The 25,304-nt window shown below is 41.0% G+C and overlaps 1 protein-coding gene across 5 annotated transcripts in view; it reads right to left on the reverse strand.

Moving 5' to 3' along the window:
• Nucleotides 1-24,698, reverse strand: part of NUDT14 (nudix hydrolase 14) — an 87,674-nt gene extending 62,976 nt beyond the window's left edge. Inside the window, exons 1-2 of one of the 5 annotated variants that reach the window (XM_065593750.1) lie at nt 23,845-23,968; nt 22,239-22,297 (exon numbers count right to left, since the gene is read on the reverse strand). Coding sequence is in view for 3 of the 5 variants with exons in the window: in XM_005285856.5 (XP_005285913.2) it covers nt 23,845-23,925 (81 nt within the window). In the remaining 2 variants the exon portion in view is untranslated. Of the gene's footprint in view, nt 1-22,238; nt 22,298-23,442; nt 23,485-23,844; nt 24,178-24,644 lie in introns of those variants that run through there. The other 4 variants (XM_065593749.1, XM_005285856.5, XM_065593751.1 and 1 more) reach the window with 4 other exon arrangements.
• Between the last annotated feature and the right edge of the window lie 606 nt (nt 24,699-25,304).

The raw sequence follows: 25,304 nt of genomic DNA on the forward strand, positions 1-25,304 counted from the left end.
TGAGAATTGATCAGGGTCTTCTTTCTTACATTTATATACTAAATTCAGTCACATTTGCAATATAATATTGTAATTAAAAGCAACTGCTCATTACATATAAAACATACTTAATTTCCAAGTACATTGGAATCTATATTAGGAGTGGGGATGTGGTGCTTGCACTAAGAAACATGATATATTCACAGGTCAAACTTATGACTTTTTTCACTACCATCATTTTACACCATCAGCTCAGCATATAAACTAAAGTTATAATCTGGGATACAGATGTGGCTCTTCTGGCACCATGTTAACACTGATAAATTCCAGCAAAAGTCACCAATTGCAAAGTCACATGGTTTGCTTTAGAAAACTGTAACGATATTTAATATATAGGACAGAGTTTAAATTGAATATTAAACATTATAGCATTTTGACTAATTTCCTAGCATTTAGAGCAGGGGTCGGCAACGTTTGGCACGCGGCTCGCCAGGGTGAGCACCCTAGCGGGCCGGGCCACTTTATTTATCTGCTGACGCGGCAGGTTCGGCCGATCGTGGCCCCCACTTGCCACGGTTCACCGTCCCGGGCCAATGGGGGCAGCGGGAAGCGGCGCACGCGAGGGATGTGCTTGCCACATTTCCGCTGCCCCCATTGGCCCGGGACGGTGAACCGCGGCCAGAGGGGGCCGCGATCGGCCGAACCTGCCGCGTCAGCAGGTAAATAAACTGGCCCGGCCCGCTAGGGTGCTTACCCTGGCGAGCCGTGTGCCAAACGTTGCTGACCCCTGATTTGGAGCTTGGTTGCAAATAGATTTTACCCCATTTTCATAGTCTCAACTTTCCTTTACATTTATGTTTTGGTGCTGACATTTTCCATAGTGATTTACACCCCCACCCCCAAAAAAGTCTGAGCAAAATGGAAGGCAAGGATGGAGGGAAAAATACACTCTTGTTTTAAAAATTTCTGACCACACATTTTAGAAAAAGCTAATTCAAAACAGCTGAAGTTTGAAACTTGGTCTGGACCAGGGCCAGCTCCAGCTTTTTTGCCGCCCCAAGTGGCGAAGCGGGAAAAAAGATAAAGCCGCGATCGGCAGCACTTTGGCGGTACCTCTACCGCACCGCTTCATTTTTCGGCGGCAATTTGGCGGCGGGTCCTTCACTCCAAGAGGGACTGAGGAACCCGCCGCCGAAGACCCGGACGTGCCGCTCCTTTCCATTGGCCGCCCCAAGCACCTGCTTCCTTTGCTGGTGCCTGGAGCCGGCCCTGATCTGGACATAGCACTCGTGAGGAACAAATGTCTTTGTATAGTTTGAAATAAACAAAAGATTTAAGAGATAACCCTTTGAAATCTATGCACTGAACATGTGGCTTTGAACAGTGTTTCTATAAATTTACAGGGGCACACTAAAATACAAATCTATTGCATATGCATGGCACAGATAATTACATGTGCACTTGCTGAAGAACTTACAAGTTCTGCTGCTGAAAGACTGTAGAGCAAAGGACTTACAAGCTATTGCCTTCAGCACCTCTCTCTCCCCCACCCTATACCTTTTTTCTTAACAATAAGCAAGAAATTAAACACAGCCTAGAATAATTTCAGTTTGCAAGATCATGGGCTCCAAACAAATAAAAAAACCACACCGAAAACCAGGAATTTTCAAAAATTAAAATTGTTCAATTAATGTAAAGTCAGTCCCATTACATGTTAAACGTCAGCCTTAACACTAACCTCAACTCTTACACTTGGTGGGCCCGATTATGCAAGTAGTTAAGCAAAAGATTAATTTCATTCAGTTCAATAGGACAATGCACATGCATAAAGTTAAGCATGTGCTTAAATGTTTGCAAGATCAGGGCCTACAAAGGGCTGAGATAAATGCTTTTATCAGACATTTGGTGTTTTGTGCTCAGTCTTCATGAAGATTGCCTGTAACCCATCCAGGTGAGCAGAAATGATAACCAGGAACTCTCACATTAAAAGCAAACCTTTTACCCCCTTCCTGCTATACAGAAAGAAGGCAGACTACTGAATCTGTTCTGGGGTGGTTTTTTGTGTGTGGTTTTTTTTTTGTTTTTAAAAGGTTCATAGATTCCAGGGCCAGAAGGGACCACAGCGATCATCTAGTTTGAACTCCTATCTAACATAGGCTATAAAACTTTCCTAAAATAATTCCTAGATCATATGTTTTAGAAAAAACATCAAGCTGAATTTTAAAAATTGTTGGTGATGGAGAATCCTTGACAAATTGTTCCAATGGTTAATTACTCTCACTGGTAAAAATTACACCTCATTTCCAGTCTGAATTAGTCATTGGATTGTTATAGCTTTCTCTGCTAGACTGACAAACCCGCTATCAAATATTTTTTCCCAATGTAGGTACTTATACACTGTAATCAAGTCATCCCTTAACTTTCTCTTCATTAAGCTAAATAGATTGAGCTCACTGAGTCTTACTATAAGGCAGGTTTTCTAATCCTTTAATCATTCTTGTGGATCTTCTCTAAACCTGCTCCAATTTATCAACATCCTTCTTGAATTGTGGACATCAGAACTAAACATAGTATTCCAGAGGTGGTCACTCCAGTGCCAACTATAGAGGTAAAATAACATCTCTACTCCTACTCAAGATTCCCGTTTATGCATCCAAGGATCCCATTAGCACTTTTGGCCACAGCATTCCACTGGGAGCTCATTTCAGCTAATTATCCACCATGACCCCCAAATCTTCTTCAGTCACCGCTTCCCAGGATAAAGTGCCCCATTCTGTAATTATGGTCTATGTACTTTGTTCCTAGATGTATACATTTAGCCATATTAAAATGCATATAGTTTGCTGGTGTCCAGTTTACCAAACAATCCAGATTACTCTGGATTAGTAACCTGTTCTCTTCATTATTTACCATTCCCCCAAGTTTTGTGTCATCTCTAAACTTTATCAGTGATGATTTTGTTTTCTTTAGGTCATTGATAAAAAAGTTAAAAAGCATAGGGCAAAGGACCCCACTAGAAATACAATCCATCAATGATTTCCCATTTAAAACTACATTTTGAGACCTGTAATTAGGTTGTTTTTAATCCATGTAACGTGTGCCATGTTAATTTTATTTTGTTCTAGGGGTATTTTTAATCAAAATGTTGTGTGGTACCAGGTCAAACACCTTTTTTAGGAATCTAAGTATATTACTTCAACACCATATTGCATCAACATTATTACCTTTATCAACCAAACTTGTAATCTCCTAAATATATATATATCAGGGTAGTTTGACAGGATCTATTTTCAGCTCATATTTTACCTACAATCATTTATATTCCTTTCATTTGGCTTTCAATTTCTGAAGGATCTCTGTTGGGCTTCATTAACTACTTGTACCTTCCCATTTAACCATGCTCAATACTTTTTTTTCCTTGAGTTCTTGCAATTATATTATACAGGCACTGGTCACAACTCCCTAAATTGAAAACTGCCGACTCAACCTTAACAGGAGCTTTAAATCTTTTTATTTTATAGAAATCTTATGGAAATGGCAAACACAAAAACCAAGACACAGACTACAAACTATAAGTATTTGAATTTTTCCTGGTGTCTTGATGAAAATAAATTGATATAGAGAGAACGAGTGTACAAAAATCACCCCTCTGGCAATTTTTTGCCCCTGGATTTTCTCACTTTTCTTTGCAGCCCTTTTGCAAGAAGTCTAACACACACTGCAGCCTGTTCTTCAGCTACATTATTGCTCTTCATGTGCCAATTGCACAAATATGATTTATATATCAGTAATGTTTGTCTGTAGAGCATTATTTAGCCCTAACAAAAAATATGTGCAACAAGTTGAACTCACCAGCATACAATAGACAGGAACTCACCCCTTCTAACTTATTCTTTAAGTTCCCATGACATTTACTATCCTTATTATTGACTAAAGCCATGAATCCCAACTGAGGCTGCTGTCAAGTACAGCTACTGAACAATCTCCCTCCCAGTTTTGTAAGCAAGCTAGCAGAGGGTTTATGCAAAATCACAGCAGGCAAAAAATCCAAGTGACTAAAATGAAGGCAAAACCCAAAGGGATGCAGCCTTCTTGCAGATTGAGAGCAACTCAGATCGATCTCCAGTTAAGTCCTTAAGGTGGTCTGTGTGGCTGTTTAGTCTATATTGATTGGCACTAATTGTATTACCCTCCCTTAATATTTATTGAGTCTATTATCTTGTGTAGGATCGATTCAGACTGATAGTCCTATAATTACCCAGGCCATCCACTTATCCTTTAAAAATATTGGCACATTAGCTTTCTTTCAGTCTTCTGGAACTTCCCCAGTGTTCCAAGACTTATTGAAAATCAGTATAAATGGTGAGCTTCTCAGCCATCTCTTTTTAAACTCTTGCATGAAAATTATTTGGACCTACTGACTTAAAAATGTCTAACTTTAATAGCTCCTGTTTAACAGATTCCTAAGATAACAGTCTTTCCATTCCACTAGTATCACGATACTGTTATATCATGATTTTTTCCAAATAGCAGAAATATTTATTGAACACCTCTGCCTTTTCTGCATTATTATTGATAATTCTGCCACTTCCATCTAGTAATGGACAAATATAATTGAGAGTATTCTTTTTATTCCTAATATAAACTCCTTTTTTCTTAATTCTTCTGGCCACAGACTTCTCCTTGTGTCGCTTTGCTTCCTTTATCAATTTTCTATGATTCTTAGCTTCTAATTTATATCCACTACTATCAACTTTCCCTTTCTTCCAATTGTTATAGCTATTATTTTTTTATAGCTACCTTCACTTCCCCCAAACCATTTTTTTAATCAATACAGCCTTCTTTCTCAATTTGTGGGACTGTGGCTGTTTTAGGCATCTAATAAAGCAATTCCCAATCATCATTCATATTTTTCTGATTAAATTCTTTCTCCCAGCTAACTTAACTCATAATTGTTTTCAGCTTTGTGAAACTGGCCCTTTTAGAGCACCAAGTATATACATTATTACTCTGAATTTTATTGTTTATACATTATGAACGTGATCCAGTCCTGATCACTTTACCAAGGTTACTATTAATTTTTAGTTCTGTGATCAGTTCCTTTTTATCTGTCAAGATGAGGTCTTATATAGAATTCTCCTATGTTGGATACAATGCTTTTTCAGTTAGAAAATTGTCATCTATAATAGTCAGAAATGTTAGAAGTTTACTGTACATATGCTACATCCAGTGAGCATAGTAAAAATAAAGATGTAGGGTACAATTTTCAAAATCTCCTAATCACTTTCTTTCAGGGGTAGGTGACTTGAAAATGTTACCCACAAAGAAGAAAATCTCCTGGGTTTCTGAGGCTCATTTTATATTCTTTGTAACAAGAACTACTGTATCAATCTCTTCTGTTTCCACTGGCAGCATGCTCGTTTTGGATGCAGAACTAAAGAGAAAAAGGGTGTCCTTGGAGAATCTCAGAATAGTGATACCCAATGACAGACCGAGGAAATTATTTTACACCTGACATAATACATCTAGACCTCCCATAGATAAAGTGTACAGTGAGAGACAACAGCAACTAACCACACAGAAGTAAATAAAGTCAAAGAGACCACATTGAAACAGAAGCCTAATGGGGTAATCTCTTCAGAGTGATGCACACAGTCAAACTCTCGCTCTGCACAAGTTACACCCTGGCAGCTTTATTCCATTTACGCACCTGAGGCTTCAGGGGTATAAGATAGAGAAGAAACTGTGGCTGCTGAAGGATAAGACCTCGTCTCAGTCTGATCCAGAGCCCCTTTAATTCAGAGACTTCTAGAGGCTTTGCGGGAGGTTCTCAGTGCATTTGAGTGCAGGTAGCTAAGAACAACCTGGCAAGCAGCAGACATGAGAATAGATTGTAGAGTGAGAGAATGAACCTTAAAATGATCAGTCCCAAGTCTACTACCACACAAATTTAATCTCTCCTTTCATTCCAGTCTTTGCTGCCCAGTGTCAAGACCCTCATTCAAGAGAAGGGAAGAAACTGTCCTTTCATCATTACAAGTTTTACAGATCTGCAGTGGCTGGATCACATGAGGATGGAAGTAGGAAAACAGCACTGAGAACACAATAAAACCATGGCTTAAGCTGCCACTAACCCTTTAGGAACATGTCAACAGCAACCATTTGCTAATATTTCTTATCCCTTTTATAGTCATTTTGCTAATGAATGCCACTCTGTCTTAAATATTGCCCATTTAGAATACTTTGTCACTGCTCTTTTGAGCAGTCTTTCCAGAAGTCCTAGCTTTCTCCTAACTGGTCTTCCTCTATTCATCTTCCATTAGCCCAGTCCATCAACTTAACCTAAAATGAGTCAATCAGTCCCTAAAAATCCAGGGCTTGCATTTTCCTTTGTCACCCTGTCAAGTTTCTTGGAGGCAGCCTAGTGTGGAACTGTTGCACCTCTACTATCCCAAGATGTTTTGCATCCCCATCTCTCTCTGTTCTCCTTCCTTTATAGCTGGGCTTGTTTTGCGTATTGGTCCTGGGGGGGTCGGGATGGGTGCGTGCCTGCATGTTTGGCAATTCTGGCAGCTGGTCTGGGGAGCACTCAGCCCGATTGCCTGTAAGTGGGGACTCTCCTTTCCCCTCTGTTCAGCATGAGGCTTGTAAACCCCATTACATATCCACCCCTAAAGGCCAAGGCCCAGCCTTGACTGGCAAAGGCTACTTCTCTTGACAGAAAATCAGCATTGTGATGCAAACTTCCTGCCTGCTGTTGCAATCACATGCCTTCCGGATACAACAGGCACCATCTCATGATCCTCTTCCAGTACATTCAGCCTGCACAAGGGGGCATGATCTGTAACTAATGTGGATACATTCCCCAGGAGGTAGTGCAATAAGTTTTCTATTGCCCACGTGGTGGCCAAGCATTCCTTCTCTATCACCAAGTATACCCCATCGTGAGGAAAGAGTTTCTGGCTGATGTCCACTATTGGGTGTTCTACTCCATCTACCTCTTGGGAAAGGGCCACCCCTAGCCGTACATTCAATGCATCTGTTTGCAATACAAATTCCTTCTCGAAGTTTGCATCTGGGTATCCATAAGACCTATTTTGAGGCAGTGCCCTTAGCTATGTTGGTTACTGGGGCTACTATGATGGCAAAATGTGATATGAACCAGTGATAGTAGCTAGCTAGACCTAGAATGTCCCGAACTTGCCTTTTGACGGTGGGAGTTTTATATGCCTGTAAGGCATGAACCTTATCTACTAACAGATGGATTTTCTCTCCACCGACCATGTAGCAGGCTTCCTGTTTTCCTATCATGCACTGGCTGGGTTAGCTGTTAACCTGGCTTCCCTCCGTCACTGGAGAATGGCTGCTATTTTGTCCAGATGGGAATATTTTCTATAAATTACCATGTCCTCCCAGTATGCCACTGCATATTGATTATGCTATTGGAGTAACTGGTCCATCAAACATTGTGTAACCTGAAGGGCAAGCAGCGTTCACCTTTCTGAAGTCTATACAGAAATGCAGTGAGTCATCTGGCTTTGGAACCAGCACAACAGTACTCATCAAGTCACTTTGGGATTCCTCTATTGTCACAAATGCTAACATGACCTTGAGTTCTCTCAACAGCCCTTGTCAATTTGTTGGGGACTGGTCAAAGCTCTTCACATATTACTTCACTTGGTTTCAGAGTAGCTCTATATGCATCCACTCTATATTCCACTCTATATGCATCCGAAGAAGTGGGCTGTAGTCCACGAAAGCTTATGCTCTAATAAATTTGTTAGTCTCTAAGGTGCCACAAGTACTCCTGTTCTTTTTACTTCACTTGGTTCCATATTATTGTGATGGTGAGAAAAGGACATCTCCCCAGGATGGGCTGAGAATATCTTTGTAAAAGTGGCTACCAGTTGGAGTATCTGTTCCTTTTGCTTCTGGTTTAAGTTCTCTCAAGGGGTATTGAGCTTTCTTTCAGGAAGTTGTTAATTTGGGGTTCCAGTTCTGGTTTCTCGGGACATGGCATGATGAAGAGATTTTCCCTGGCTTTAGCAAACTTATATGGTAAATTTGGGGAGGGCATGCCCCTTAGTTGTCTGATTAAATAGTCCATTGTTCCTACCTTCTTTATCACCTCATAAGGGCCTTGGCCATCAGCTTTGATTCAGAACTTGGAAAAAGCAGTAGAACTCTGTCACCTGGCTGGAAGGTGCACAGTTGTACCCCTTTATTATAATGTCACTGTCATTCCTGCATTTCTTTGAAGTTTTGTTTAGTGAAGGCCCCCATAGCCTCCAGTCTCACACATAACTAAGACATATTGTACAAGGTTTTCAGCTCTTGGACCCTAGTTTTCCTATAACTACTGCACCAGGTTTAGTATGCCTCTTGGCTATCACCTATATAGCAGTTCAAATGGTGAAAATCCTGCAGAAGCTTGGGATACTTGCCTAATGGCAAAAAGTAGGGCCATGAGTAATTGATCCCACTGTCAAGGAGTCCAGAGTAATAAATTTCCTAAGACTCCTCTTTAGCATCAGATTAAATCTTTCCACTAGGCCCGCTGTCTGAAGATGATACTCGGATGTACATAATATTTTAACCTTCAGTATACTACATACCTCTCTTGTATATGCTGGTGTCTGGAGGCACTTCTCTAGGAGGCCTATAAGGTTGATGCCTATTCATTCAAAGGGAGTCTCCACTAAGGGAAGAGGTACTAGTGGAGCCCATGGGACTCCTTCGGGGGCCGCTAATTGGCATTCAAGGCATGATGCACAGAAATTCTTGACTTCTTTAAGGACACCTGGCCAAAAATATCGGGACAGGATCCTAGACTGTATCTTATCCTTCCCAAGGTGTCCCACACATGGGATTATGTGTGCTAGATGTAGAAGCTCACAACAGTACCCCTAGGGCACTAGTAATTGGTGTGTTTCTCCTGCATCGGCTTGTCCTGGTCTATGTGATATAACAAGTCGCACTTAAGGGCAAAATGAGGGTACTACCATGCCTTCATGGGGTCTGTCACTGCCACTTGCTCAAAGCCTCAGTTTCTTTGTTCCATGCAAAAATCCTAGAAGCCCATTAGCCTCTCTGCTTCCAGTTTGAGAGGGAGTGTCTTGTTTTGGTTCTTCCCCATCTTCTGCATTGCCTGGATCAACTATAGTCTGTGGTCTCCATTATGCCTATGGAGGGGGTAGCCTCTCACCTCTCTTTCCTGTCTATCCACTTCTTTCTATGTAACTTTTTCCTTCTAGGCCAGTACTTAAATAGATTGGGGTCCTTAAAAGGGAACAAGAGCTCTAACGTTTCTGTTGAAGCATCTTCTTCAGGCTCCTGTGTTAAGGGAAACTTCTGTAAGAGTTCCGGAAAATACAGCCAGGCTCAGGCTAATATCACTGGGTAGAGATAATCTGGAAACACATATACCTTCATATGACCTTGGCTCCTGTCAAAAGTCAATTTTACTATCATGCTGGGATACCACAGAATATCTCCATGGATGCATTTAGGGGCAACTTCCTCCTTTGCCAGCTTCCCTACTGTTCTCCCATCTGCTCCCCGACAAACAACTGGTCACACTCCGCGTCTATGAGGGCCAGTGTTTCTGGGCCATTCACTTTCGCGGGGTTTTTGCCGGGCCCTATCCTCTCTGTCCACACCTGCCCGAAATTACATTCCACTGAGGGGCAGTTGCAAAACCTGTCCCTGCCACTGACAGGAGTAACACATGATCAAGTCTGTCCACTGTCTTCTAGTGGCCTTGTAATTGTTTTTCTAAGATTCACTGAACCCTTGTTCCTATGTTGGTGTGGGGCATGTGGTTAGTGGGTTGTTTAAAGTTGTAGGCTTGCTGTCTCAAGGGAATCTTACCCATAGACCCCGAGAGGCACATCTATCACCTATCAGGCCCAATGATCAGTCAGGTGTCTGTGTTTTCTTGGGCTTTACCCAAAATGGGACCCCCCTCCTTGGAACTCTGTCTGTTTCCTTCTCCCATATGTATGGAGCAGGTATTTCTGTAGCAGAGGGGCCCTGGATGGCTTGAGTAGTCATGTCGTTCCCCCATAAGGCAGGTTACATCCGCTAGGATTACCGGTCAGTGTCTACAAACAGTCTTAGCCCACCAGTGGAAGAATCTCTACAAACTGCTCCATAACTGTGTGTTCTACTATCTGGGGTCCCGTTTGAAACTCTAGTTTTAACCAATGCTGGCAGAAGTCCTTTAATCTTTGGGTGATTGCCTGTGGCCATGCTTTGGGGGGAGAGAGAGGGTATCTCTTATAGCAGAAACGCTTACAGTAGGTTTCTTCAACTAGACCTAGCTGATACACTATGGCAGCCTTCACCTGTTCAAAGTCCTGACCTGCTGTTTCTTCAAGTCCCCGATATGCTGCCCAGGCTTCAATAAGGAATGGAGGGAGCTGGATTTCCCACTGTGCCGGGGGCCATTGACAGGCCATGGTCACCCTTTCAAAAGTTACCAAGAAAGACTCCAGGTCATCATCTGTCGTCAACTACGGAAGCGTCAGGGTCGGAGTGGTTCCCTGAAGTACAGGGGACACATTCCCTGTGGCGGGACCCTGAGGAGTATCTGATATCAGGTCTGCCATCCAGTGCAACAACTGTTGCTGGTGCAATGCCATCTGTTCAAACAGTTGTTGTTGCCTCTGTTGTTGCTGTGCTTGTGAGTCAGCCAGCTATTGAAGGGGCTGATTCACCTCCCTAGCTCTCGGGTATATCAGCAAAAAGTTAAGAGATTTTGTGTTGCGCTTCATTTATTTTTTTTTAGCTTTCCTTTCTGCAGGGACCATTAAAGTCAACCCGCCTTCTGGTACCACTTTGTCAACTAGCTTTTGAGCAGTCTCTCCAGAAGTCCTAGCTTTCTCCTAACTGGTCTCCCTCTGATCATCTCCCATTAGCCTAGTCCATCAACTTAACTTAAAATGAGTCAATCAGCCCTTAAACTCCAGGGCTTGCATTTTTCCTTTGTCACCCTATCAGTTTCTTGGAGACAGCCTGGTGTGGGGCTGTTGCGTCTCTACTATCCCAGGCTGTTTTGCATCTCCAGGTGGGGGTGCATGCCTACATGATTGGCAAGTCTGGCAGCTCGGCTGGGGGGTGGTCAGCCTGATTGCCTGTAAGTGGGGAAAGACGCTCCTTTCCCTTCTGTCTACGCTCAGTATGGAGTTTGTAAACCCCATTACATCTTCCTCAGCTGAAGAGTAACCAGCAGGGAAGGAAACAACCCCTTCCATCCCCTGTTCTGTAATCTGTTTGAAAATATGATGGAGCTGCATTCAGCAGTCATGAGACAGGAGAGTGAGGATATTAGTTTCAACAGCAATATTACATTTTCATTGCAGCCAATAAGCTCTGTCTTGATTTAATCGCTTCACTAAATTACCTGCAGCAGAATGTTCGATTGGGAAAAGCATGGTGCCTGTCTGTTTAGTCATGGATTATTAAAAATAGGATTAGGAAGCAGTATCTATGATGTGTGGATTTCTTTTAGGCCACACAGTTTTGTAAATCCACTTGTAAAACAGTCAGCATGTGATATGTAAATTTATTTAATAAAGTGACTGTTTGCTAATTATTATTTAAGCCCTTTAAGAGACAAAATGTTTTTGGATGCACAAATCAAGTCAATTCAAGAGTGCAGCTCAATGAAATATGCCTTGCATCAAATACAGATCTGGTTTTGGTCAACAAAGAACAAGTATTAACAAGATTAGAAAAGGTTATCAAGCAATATACAAATTCCTGTAGGCCCTTAGTGAGTTCTAGTGAAGTTGGGAACAAAGCCAGTTGCTGCACCTAGGTGTCTCCATGGTGCAAGGAAGGTAGAGAAGAAGCCCTGCTCTGCTTTAGAATCTCAAGGGAAGTCCAGCCAATCAATTCTACCCCATGTCTTTTTATAGTGAAGGCCTAGGAACCTCCAGCTAACACTGCAGCATTCTGTACATCTCCTCAACAACACAGGCTCCTGCACACACACATCAAACCAGTACGTTGCTCTCTCCACTTGCTTCCAAGGGACTAGAAAGTCAAGGTCTCGGTCCTTATCTTCCAGGCATTCAACGGCCTAAGCCCAGCATAACAAAAGAGCCTACAGCTCCACAATGAAGAGCATGGTCAACAACTCTGTTCTCAGGCACAATGGACATTTTTACTGTAAGGGTATAGGTCACCCATGAAGGAGACAAGAGATTTCTCCGGAGACCAACAGGGACAAACTCACCCAGGAACTAAGGACCATCACTAACCTTTAGCTCTTCCTGCAAGGCATACTTCTTTGACCTGCCTACTCTAACACACACATAGCACCATGTACATTTGAAAAAAATTAAAAACAAAATCCACACTGCATACACAGTTCTCCCCTGGGAGATGATGAGGGAGAAAACAAACCACATCAGACAGATATTCATCACATCCCTCAATGCAGTACTGGAAGGCACTCACCTAGTATAGAGATCTGGGCTGTACAACAGCCTATATAGAATAGAGGGGAAGATATCACATTGGCAAAATGGTCACTAGTCTTTTTCACTTTATCATTGTTTAATAAAAACAAAATGTTCTAGTTTTTCTTTCTTCTGATGAAACATTTTCCCTGATCTGGCTGTTGCCAGTCCTAAACTGCTGGGTCTGATAAGATGATCTTTAAATTTTCTCTCATTTAACAATGTTTACATTGGACCATTAATAGCTCTTTTATAATATTAATGCTGTCCATACTAGTACATTAGAAACTCTTTAAACAGTAAGTAAGATCAGTGATAAATATCCAGTAAGCAGTTATTCTGATCATTCTTTTGGACTATGATGATAGGTTTTGAGAGAATGCTGCTTCAACTTGAGAGAATGTCAAGATTCTCATGGACCTGCCATTGACTTATCTAAGCACTCCAACTCAGACAAGTTATTGATCAAGCTTCAAGGTGTATTAAGTCTTTTTTAAAACAAACATATGCCTTGCAGACAAAACACTCTAGCAGATGCTCCATTAAAAAATTAAAAAAATGCGAAGAACTGAAAAACTTTGATTGGTGGAATCAAGAGTTTCCTAAAGTAGTGCTGAAAGGCTCTTTTCATTGAAAGCTGTCTACAATAGTCCACTTATTAAATTAATCGCAATATTTTACGAATACCATGATTGTTATAATGTCAAAAGCAAAGAGTCCTAAGTGCAGCTGCATACATAAAAAACAACTATGACAGACCCGCCAGAAAACAACACTTCTACGCACACTGCTGCTCTATGTTGCTGCTTCAAGCTCAATAGATTTTTAAGCAGTCATCAAACAATCAGAGATCTATACTAAAATCAAAAGAAAATTGAACTATAGTCAGCAGGTTTTTTTTCCAATTTCTTTGCAATCAGCTAAAAGTAGCTTTAATAGCAGAAGCATCTGTATATCATACAGACTTCTAATAAAATAATTATTGTTAGTAACACTGTTTAAGAAGTTATACTATTTATTTTATTTTCTCCAAGTGTTGAATTAAAGCTCACTTTGTTCCTAAGTGTAGTTTCTGGTCACCCCCTAAGGACACTGATGATCCCAATGGCAATAATTCTGTTTACTTTCTGAAAAAGTAATCCACTAGCTAAACTGTTTTGGAGTTTGCCTCAGAAAGGATTAAGTAAAATCGTGGTCCCATTGAAGTCAATGGCAAAAATTCCATTCACTTTAATGAGGTTAAGATTTCAACAAATATATAAAAATATACAGTAGAACCTCAGGTTTTGGACTTTAGTGTATTACATGTCTGTTATACTACGTAGTATTTTTAATCAATATGAAGCTCAATAAAACATCCTATTTACTACTTTTCAAGTTAATTGTACTTATTACCTAATGATAAAATACCTACCAGGGATAAGTAAGTTTTAAAGGTTCGAGTTACAACTGGAGAAGATTTGTGAATTCCATAATTAGTTTCACACAGATTTTCAGAATACATTTACACATCTTTGGGTGGAAGGGTAGGAGAGAAGTGATGCTTAATGATTATCCAGTATTAGAATTAAGCATAAAGTGATATAATTTGTAATGTAGATTATTAAGATACTTATGCTAAATGTTACCAAACTCTCAGTAATCTAATTTTGAACAAGCTACTTACCATCCTATTTCCTCCTCTAACTATGAGACTGTCTGACACTGAAGTCCTTATAGACTTTTTACTATTACAACATATTAGGACTTTCTATACTATTTCTATTTTTCTTTAACCACAGCATGTGCAAAAATCAACTCACTGCTATGGTTACTGACAAGAATTGTTTTCTTAATTAAGAATGTGTATAAATGAATAAATCACTTCACTTGCTGAAACTACAAAAACTGTGCATTTAGACAAACTTTACATGAGACTTTTGCAATTGCAGTATGGAGAAGGACTAGTGACTAGCATAATGGAATAGATGCTTTTCGTGATTACTAATAAAGTATTTAACAAATCACTGTTTTCATATTGTAGAAAGATGCTTCTATATTAATTATGTTTGTTTATTAAATATATACATTGATCTTGACCAGCCTTACATACTACAATATGCATCTTGCTTTGAAATAGAAAGCTCAGATTTTTAAACTCTCAGTAGAAGTGTTATTTTCTATATACACTGAACCCCTTTTTTCCTATTCAGAAGATATCAATTGTATAGCCCTAAAACACATTGACATCCAGAGTACAATATTTTTTTTAAGGGGGTTGGGGGTGGGTTGAAAATGGAGAGAAGCAGGTTCTACAGAAAATACCTACAAGGTTATTTACTGTGTGTGACATATACAATATCCATATGTGTCTCTCACAGAGTACACACATACGAAATATTTTTATATACTGTATTACACAGAGTCAGAGAAACAGCTAGATATTTAAAAGATACATAGATGTCAGAATTCGAAGGTTCAGATATCTTCAAAGCATCCTTGAATATATGCAAAGGGACTTTTGAAAAGCATATTAATTTGAGATTTTATTTTGCATTTTAAGGGTTTTTTTAATATATGTCCTTCATTCATGCAAATGTAAAAAACTCTAAAATATATAAAGGAATACAAAAAATATGAAAGAGGTACTTTTAACACAGGATTCTCAGCAGATGACAAGCCATTAAGCTTTCACCTTTGAGTAATTATGATGACTGTGATGTCTCTTTTGTATCTCCATTTTTTAATTAGAATCTTTAATGTGTTTAACAAGCAATTCTTCCATCAATCTTTGATGTGTTTTACTTGTAAAGCAATGACAGTTTGCAGTTCAGTCTCCTTAAAGTTCCAGAGAAACCATTTTCCACTCACTTGCTTTGAAAGCCATTAAAATAACTTGATGAAGAACAGCAGCAGGGGGCTAATGGAAGCCAAGGCTTAGTAACAATCTTTAGATTTCCCCCTAAGACTTTCTCACAGGCACTTCTCACAAAGATCTTTAAGACCTTTCATCCTCCTGCCCTCCCCCACTATCAACAAAACCAGCACACAGTTAACAGACGCAACTAGCTCCATGTTTTCATATTTTCTTATTACCTTTACATTTAAAAAAGCTAAAAGTTCATCTGTTTTCCGTAACACAGACCAACTCTTCATCTTCCCATCTGAGAAAGCTGAAAATGTAGAACGATTCAAGCAGCAGCTTCTCCTAACTTACCACCTATCCTGAAGATATGGATACGAAGCAACACATCTGCTACCTAACAGAGAAATATAAATGACAACTTGAACTTGAGTGATTTGCTTATGTATATTCTGGTTGTTACTGAAGTATTTTGGGAAAAGGACAAAGGACAAAAGGTTCCCTATAAATGCAACATAATACTTTAAATACATAGATTTATTCCAAAGAAGCAATACTGTCAAATGATCTCTAAGTAGCCTAAACAAATGTTGAACCTGAAGCAAACTGGGAGTTCTTCAGATTGTGATTTGGTCCAAATGTAGTGATAGGGTTATGTTGGGCACTGAAACTAAACAGTACTAAAGCATACTTTATCTATCTAAGTATGTTGTACTGTGTTCATAGCCATTGTATCTGAGCACCTTTTTCATGTTACTACTCTAATATTCCTGTTCGGAGTACAATTCTTCTTAGAATTTCCGGAAGAGAAAGACTGTTTAAGCTATTGCTCCACTCGAGATACAGTATATAACATTTTGGCAACAGGAATGGCTACTCTCCCTGCAACAGGACCTTGGAGCACATGCATGCATCCCAATGTGCCTGTTACCGCCCTGGGGTCCTTAAAACTGGGAGCTATAGTTGTAGGGCACATGCATTTGTTTTGGAACACTTGTTTGAAAGTAAAGCCAGCCCTGAGGAAAGGGTCCTGGATTGCACAGTTGTTCCCCAGTCGGTGAGTTGGCTCGCAGCTACACTCTCACATCATCTCAGTTTCTACCCTGGTTTAATGAGCCTGTAGTGCCTTCTACAATATGGGAAAATATTGCATTTAGTGGGACAACTGCCTAGAAGTCTGGAAACAAGCTTTACTGATACCCTCTGTGGGTACCAAAGGCTTGCATATATTTCACACATTTCTTCCTCTTGATAAACTAATATATTACTCCAGTTTCAAATTTCAATAACTTTTTCAGGCCTCAAATGAAAGTGGCAGAAGTACACCAATCAGCATCCATGTTTCTTAGAAGCTACACAAAGAACATATTTGCCAGTCCATTGGCTTTGTCTAACTGGCTATATCATGAACAGAGGAAATGGATCCAGCAAGAAGTAGCAACAAAAATAATAGTTTTGTGGCACAAAAAGCCCAGGAAGTGCCACATAGTTATTCTGAGAAATAATTGTAGATATCTGCAACATGCCCCACCACTATGTTATGTAGATACCATGTACTGCAAACAAATTAAAAAGCATCAAAGCACCATCTAAAATAACCATGATTTCCATCTCTTCATCATTTTAGACTGTCAAAATAAGTACCTGTGATATTATTATTGGTTTAGCATTAAGTGTTCTGTAGTTTGTTAAAAGTATCACTGAAGAATAAACATTTAATAAAGTCAAAATCAACAGCTGTATTCCCTCCTTTTCTGCATTATTTTTCAAACAAACTGGAATGTTTTGTTTTTTACGGAAGGGTGAATCTTTCCCACATTTATATTTAACATTTTCAGAGAAAGAATAGCCCTCACCTTTAGGAGTTTGCCCTCATTTCCCTATAATGTATTCATCACCACTCAGCACATCTGTCCTAGCAAATCCTATTTCCTGTTCTATTCATGAGGCTCAGCAACCTGGAGCTTTAATGATTGCTGCCACACTTTTCCCATGGCCTTCTCACCTCTCAGTCCCCCCCGCAAGTACCCAGCTCCCATTGTTTATCATCTGTTCTCCCCTGCTGCAAACTGCTGTCAGATGTTCACTTATCCCTAATCTTACTCACTGCCTTTGATATTCTTTCTAATCCAACAACCTGTCAACTGGGGCATCAGCCCATGTCCAGACCAGCTGCTCTGTCACAGGCCTTAAGGTTCCCTCTCAGCTTCATATGCAACATCTGAAGGATTTTGACAGAGAACGCACAATGTGAAACAGATAATTAATGTTGTTTTGATCAGCGATCATGGCTTTCGTGTGACACTAGTTGACCAGTAATGAAAAGTATGCTTTAGTTTGTTTAAACTTCAGTATTACTATATTAACAAGACCTTGGTCTATGTTTAAGAGACAACATGTTGAAAGCTAAGTTCTTGAAGATCAGGGAATGCTGCTTTATTTAGCTATAAATTATATAGAAAGATTAATTCACAAAAATTTAAGTCAGATAGTTATTTTACATATTCTGGGGAATAAAAAAATATAATGTCCCTGTTTGTGCTAAATCGTCATTTTCTACATAGCGTTTTCAAGCAAATAATTTAAAAACATATGAGTTATGGCTGCAAAATGTAAAAAAATGCATATTCAATATAACTAGCCATTTACATGTAATTTCTTATTATTAAAACTGTTTTCAAGGTATAATCACAATGTGCTATACTCATCTAATATAAAGCATTAAAATCTGTTTTTCTGTCTTTACATTTTACACAATATTCCCACTTAGAGAAGATTTTATAACTTCCAGAACATCCAAATCCACTGTAAAGGTTTGTACATTACTGCTCATCATCTGTATTAAAACATACACCATATGTATACTGCTACATGCTACACTGCTTCAGATGACAGAATTTTTTGTACTGGGAAATGATAAGTAGCCATTTTTACTTATCTCTAAAAAGACATGTATTTTTAATCTCAATTGAAAAATTACAGACATATACGGGTAGATTTCTCCGAGCTAGCTCAATTTATATTAAAAAAAAATCATGAGTCATAATTTAAACAAAAAACAAATTGAAGATTGTACAAAAAATGCGACGAGAATACTACTAGGAGTATACAAAACACCAGTCTTTTTTTTACATAGCAACTGTAATAAAAATCTACATCAGATGTTGTAAAGTGGCTCGTTTTCTCTGGACCTGATTATTTCCATTCTGGGGCCTATGTACATGGGGACACTCAGGAAATTAATTCAAATTAACTAAAGGTGTAAATTTAAAGTGGATTAGTTAAACCTCATTAAACCCCTGTGTGCACTCTCTTTTAACATTCAAGTGTCCTTAATTTGGTTTAATTTATGGTAGGTCTACAATACAGCCACTACAGTAGAACAGCTACAGTGCTGCAGGTGTGCCGTTATAGTGTAGATGCTGTAGTGTGGCATAGTGTAGACCAGTGGTTCCCAAACTTTAACAGTCTGCGAACCCCTTTCACTAAATTGTGAAATCTCGTGAACCCCCTCCTAAAAATTAATATTTTCAGGGATTTAAGATTAAATTTCCTCAGTGTGATGGATGCCCCAACTGCCGGCCCCATTCTTCCTGGGGCTTGGGCTGCCGGCTCCCCTGCTGCCGGGGGCAGGGCTCGGGCTGCCAGCCCCAAGCGGAGCGCTGGGGTTTGGGCTGCCGGCTCCCCCGCTGACCGCCAGGACTTGGGCTGCCAGCCCCAACTGCCCGGCCCCGCTCTTCCTGGAGCTTGGGGTGTCTGCCCTGCAACCAGGTCCCACCTGCTGTCTCCAATACCCGGGGTCCTCTGTCCGCCATTAGTGATTTTTTTCTGGCGAACCCCCTGTAACGTTCTGCAAACCCCAGTTTGGGAACCACTGGTGTAGACACTTCCTATGTTGATAGAAGTTTTTCCTTTCTTTGTAGTCAATCCACCTCTCTGAGACGTGATAACTAGGTTGCCAAAAGAATTATTCTGTTGATTTAGCTGTGCCTACACCAGGGCTTAGGTCTACCAAACTATGGTGCTAAGGACACATAATTTTTCACAGCCCTGAGCAACATAGCTAGGTCGGTCTAATTTTTAAGAATAGACCCAGCCTTAATTTGGAAGTGAATTAAGATAAACCCAATTAACATCACTTTAATTTTGAATGAGAGTGTACACACAGGAGTTTAATGCAGTTTAACAAACCCACTTTGAATTCACACCTTTAGTTAATTTGGATAAATGTTTCTGCATGTACCCATTTAGACAAGCCCTTAGCAATCATTATTCTGAAGTGGAATAACCAGAGCCTAACCATAGCATATGGGTGAAATACATTTACTAGCACTCAACTGTGCAGTTATTTCACAGTTATTCTAAACTATGGAGTCTGATTTGCATAAGTGCATAGCTGTTTCTCAATAACCAATATGCCAGCTCCTGTGCTCTGGCTACTAATGGCCTTTGGACATTAAATCAGAACACCATTGTTTGCTTAATTAATTTATTTCTAAAATGTAGAGATTTGTAAAAATTGTATACAGAGAATGTATAGTGCAGGCTTGAACCTGCATTACTGTAATTACTGGCACCTTTGCTACTGGCTTCAATGAACGCAAAGTGAATTCCTGCTCTCTGATCAGCTGTTACCCTCATAACTCCACACCCATATGTCCACAACAAACAATTCTACCTCAGGTTTCTCACTGCCTTCCCAGCCTATTATTCCCAACAATCTCTCAACTCTCGCATCCCCTAAAGATCCTGCTTCCTGAGGAAACCTAAGTTATCTCACCACACTCACACAAGTACACTTATTTTTAATATTTTTATCAGCTTTATAATTTGAGATTGCAATCTGCATACAGTGGAGTATAATCATTTTTCATGTTACTTAGCTACAAACGGAGCAGCAATCTCTTACATGTAGAGGTTGTCTCTTCTTACTGTTGTGTAAACTGCCTACCATTCTCTTGGGATTATACAACTAAACAGACACAATAGATGGAGTTCAGTTAATTTGTTTCATTCGGTTGCATACATGAAATCATTAGAAGCAAGATTCCCAATTTAAGATGATATTTACTGTTAAGAGTTTGTTAAAATTAAGATAAAGACTATGCTTAACCTAAAAAGCTGGAAATTTCTGCCACTGCTAACCAATCTCTACATTACCATCCATTACCTTCTAACTGTCTCTAAGCTATTTCACACTAGGAACAGGTGCAAAGCTGGTGGCCAAAGTGTGTTGAATGAAAATAAACCTTCATTACAGCACACACAAAAATACCTTGATGTTTCCCTTCTACTACTTCTCTGACTTTCCAAATTTTCTTCATATTTTCCCTTCAGCAACTCCCAACCACATCCCATGCTAAAATAATGTTGAAATTTGAATAGCATTACATCAGAAGTCTGTGGCAGTGCCATGAATAGATCCAGGTCCCCTCACTTCTACTCCCAATCCTGTGCCTTAACTTAAAGACCACCATTCATCTAAAATATAGTGTATGCTCATGCCGCTGTGAAAACTATAACTTCAAGGTTCCTTATGTTCATGCATAGAAAATACTATATGATGTCATTTCAGCCAAAATGCTGTCTTATTATTTTGCATTTAATATTATCATGAGTACAAGAAAGGGTGAAGGAATTCAGAAAAAGTCTGCAAAAGAAATAACACCATCTTCCTTAACATGATTGCTTTGACAAATGAACACTTCCTAATAGTGGAGTCTTTGAAGATTTTACAGACCAGTGCTACTTGTTTGAACAGGTTACCTAAAATTCTGTTTATTATTTTCACAGCAACATTTTAACTGTCAAACTAGAAAAGAACGTTCTATGTTTACCAAAAAGCAGAATGAAGCTTCAGAAAACGTTTTAGGCAGCTGGGAACACTCATGCTATTATATAAAAAATATTTCTAAATGTGGAATTAGTTGGTACAGTATTATAATAATAATAAATAATAATAACAACAACAACATCAACATCAACTTAGTGCTTTTCATCTTCAAAGTTCTCAGGCCATTAATGAGGCCCCAATCTTGCTTCCCCTGCATGGAGCTCCTTGCAGAATTGGGTCTTAATCCTCATATCCCAGTGCGGGAAACTCATTTTCAGAAACACATCAGGGCAACTTTCTGCATCAGATATTTTTGGCCTTGGTTACACTACGAAAACAAGCAAGTTCAACAATGGCTTTTGAGCATGGCTGTGGCCCTACTGATTTAAAACTAAATGTGGTCCAGCCTGCATGGACAAGGCTATACCTGCAGGCTAAATTGTAATTTAAGTCATCTAGACCTCAAATTAAGTTTAACCACTGTTGTCTGACTTGATTGTTTTAGTTGTGGAGATAGGACCACAAAGATTCAGGAATTTACAATTGAATCTCCAGCCAAATACTGTTATCTTTAGATGGAACAATTAAAGATCACTAGTGACGTTCTGGAGGTACCTAGAGTTCATCAATATTTAAAGGTAATCCGTGATCAGAAACTTTATTTACAAGAATTCTTTATATTTTCTATTTGTGCAGGAAGACACTATTTGTGATATGCAGAAGTTCCCAACTTCAAAATGTTCCCTCCTACTCTGTCCCTGTCTATTTGATCACCTCCTGCTTTTCCTTTTCCAACACTCCAACTCCTAGTCTTACATATATCTCCTCCACACACACGACTCCTCTTTATTCCTTAACGAGCCTCTCTAAGAGCAAGTCTTTACTACAAAATTAAGTCAACTTAAGTTATGTCAACGTACTGCCAACACACTTCCATTGACTTAACTGTGTGGGGCACTGACAGCTGGAGCCCTGCCTGCCCTGGGGCCCACACAGACACTGCATCACCCTAACTACATCAACCTAAATGCTATGCCTCTCACAGAGGTGGAGTTATTAGGTCAGTGTAGTGGGCAACTTACATCAGTGGAAGCAACATAGTAATGTAGACACTTACAGAGTTAGGTCGACATAAGCTGCCTTACAGTTGACATAACTCCATAGTGTAGGCCAGGCCTAAAAACAAACAAAAGAAAGGATAAAAGGAATGAAGAGAAGTAGCTTGGCATTGCTAATTTCTGAAGGGACTGGGTTCTGCTGTATTTGCTACAGTCATGGACCTCACTGGGTCAATACTGAGACTGGAGTGACCACTACAGTACATTTAATTAGAGAAAAAAAATTGCTCTTTGTAAACCTATTTACTGAACAGATTCTGCAGGGGAAAACACAGTATGTTACAGTAGCAGATACTAATCTCATTTTATCAGGAGTACTCTTTGTATTGCTGAGGGCTCTAATTCTCAGGGATCTTTTGAAAGGTGGTTCATGTTTATATTGACATAATAAGGAAAAGGATTTCCTATTACCACTTCCATTGCTTCCCACATGCAGGTGCTGTAAAGTTGGCGGTAGATGGCAGTTTCATAACTTTTGATGATCTAGACAATCATCCAACTTTACTCCAATTACTGCAACAAAATTATTTTTTTACATGACATTACTCAAGAAGTGAGGTCCAAATTGATTAGTATTTAGTGAGAACTGCAAAGAAAATTAAATTGCTGCAGGCAGCAGTGTTTCAGCCCTTATCAGTACCAAACCAATGCCCAAGCACTGGCAATAGGGGGCACTATAATTCAGTCTTTCAGATGAGAAATAAAACCAAGGTTCCAAGTCTGACCACTGCATGCATGACCACTTGCAGTCTTTTACAAAACCCAATGGCACTTTTTGCAAGGGCAGGTGTATTTTGGCCTATTTCCAGTTTACAATGAAAGTACCAACTTCAATTTCAATCAGATATGGTATCTGCCTTCACTTCCAGTCCTAAACTATTATGTAGGTTGCTGTGCGCTGTTAAACAACAGCTGCATTCTACCCCAGAGGTGGCTGTATTTCAGTGGCGGGTGGATCAAGTGGTTCCTGTTTACACAGCAAATGTAAAGTGCTTGGGGATGAAAGGTGCTGTATATATGAGTAGATTCATATAAAAGACCATAATTAACATGCATTATAAGACTACTACTGCACTCTTCAGGACAATATTACTGCTGCCACATAAATACCACCAGCCATCATAATCACGAAAAACCTGCCTGAGAAGAAATTGCGATGGGACGCTCGTGCCTTGTTCAGCTATTAGGAACAACTAAAGTCACCTCTTCTGGTGTTTTGTCCAAGCTCATTCAGATGTCAGTTATTTCCAACCTTCCCCACCTCCTCCTGCTTTGAATTGACACAGCTGGGAGAACAACGAAAACACAGAGCCAGAGCCCAGTGTCCGCAGGAGGGGCAGGGGGCGCAAGGGAGCCTGAGCTGCGTGGGACCCTAGGGGCAGGGAAAGAGATTTGGGAGGGACCTAGTGCGAACGGGGCGCGGGTGAGGACTAGGAGCAAGGGGGCAGGTCCGCGGGAGGCTGCGGGGGGAGGGCACCATTCCGCCACGGGCCAGGCCGCATTTCCTGGCAGGGCAGCGCTCCGGCGCGCTCCTAGGCCCAGCTGTGGCCGGGGCTTCCGCAAGCAACAGCTGCCGCCCGCCGTGCCGCAGGAGCCGGGACTCACCTGCCGGTAGCGGAGCCGGTAGGGCCGCAGGTACTGGGAGGAGGCGCAGGGCGCCAGCGCCAGCTCCTCTATGGCCTCCATCTGCGGCAGGAGCGGCCCGGCCTCGCCTCGCCTCGGAGCGGCCGCGAGAACCGGGGTGTGACTGCGGGCAGCCTCCGCCAGAGGCAGGGAGTCAGCGCGGCATCGCGCGCAGCCCGCGCGCCAACCGTTATTGGGCTAAGGCGAAAGGAACGTCCCCCCCCCACCCCCCGGCAACCGTCCAGCTAACGGGGAAGGGCGCCCCCCCCCCCCCCCCCAGCTGTCCTCAACTGAGGGGGAACCGAGACCGCCCCAGCTAAGCGGCAAGGACCCCCTCTCCCACCAAACTGTCCAACTAAGGGGGAAGGGGAGTTTTCTCTCACATTTCCCCACAGCCAGAGGGAACTGAAACCCCTCTTCCTCCCCCGTGCACCCAAGCACATGTCTACACGGGGAGCTGAAATCCTTTTCCCCAGTGGGGTCAGGTCAATGGCAAAAATGCCATCGGCTTCAGTGGAGCCTGGATTTCAGCTGCTGGGTTTTCGAGGGCCCCTTCCTTCACTGGCTAGGGGCACGTCTACATTATGGACACAAGCCGCTGCGGTGTAGACCAGTGGTTCTCAAACTTTTTTTCCTGCGGACCACTTGAAAATTGCTCAGGGTCTCAGCAGATCACTGAACGATCTTTCCAAATGTTTGTACCGTTAGCTAGCTATTGTTAAAAAAAAAACTTTATAAACTTTTTTGTTCCACAACTCACATTTTAATATCCATAGTCTTACCTTTCTAATGCAATGGATGTGCCCTCTCTTCCCCGCCATGGTGGCAGCCCCTGAGCTGGGGCTGGGAAGGAGGCCATCTCTCACCTCTTTCTCTGGCTGCCACAGCGCCGCACATCCGAAATTCTCCCAATGCCCTCTTCTAACCCCACTACCTCCTATTCCCTTCAAGGCCACCACCTCACATTACAAGTGCATCTTCTCCAGGGTCCAGGCGCCTAATTAGTGGAACCACGCCTGCATGGCTCCACTAATTAGATGGGAGGCTCTTTCTTCTCTTGTGTATGGTCGCCCAGGTGCACACCTTAGAGGGAACTATCCACGGACCACCTGAATGGAGCTTTCAGACCACTAGTCATCCATGGACCACAGTTTGAGAACCACTGGTGTAGACACTTCCTGTGTCGCTGGAAGGGGTTGTTCCATGGATGTAGGACCTACATAGGCAATCCACCTCCCTGAGCAGCAGTAGCCACCTCCCTGATTCCTTAGGTCAGTTTAGCTCCAGCATGCAGGGGTGAATTTTTCACAACTTTGAGTGATGCAGCTAGGTCTAATTAATTGTTAACTACAGACAAGTCCTCACATGAGTACTCCCACTGAAATGGCCTCATTTGCTTAAAATAAAATGTGTTTGTGAGTATTTATGGGAAATGGGATCAG

This window comes from Chrysemys picta, chromosome 4 (assembly GCF_011386835.1).
Source record: "Chrysemys picta bellii isolate R12L10 chromosome 4, ASM1138683v2, whole genome shotgun sequence".
Lineage (NCBI taxonomy): Eukaryota > Metazoa > Chordata > Testudines > Emydidae > Chrysemys > Chrysemys picta.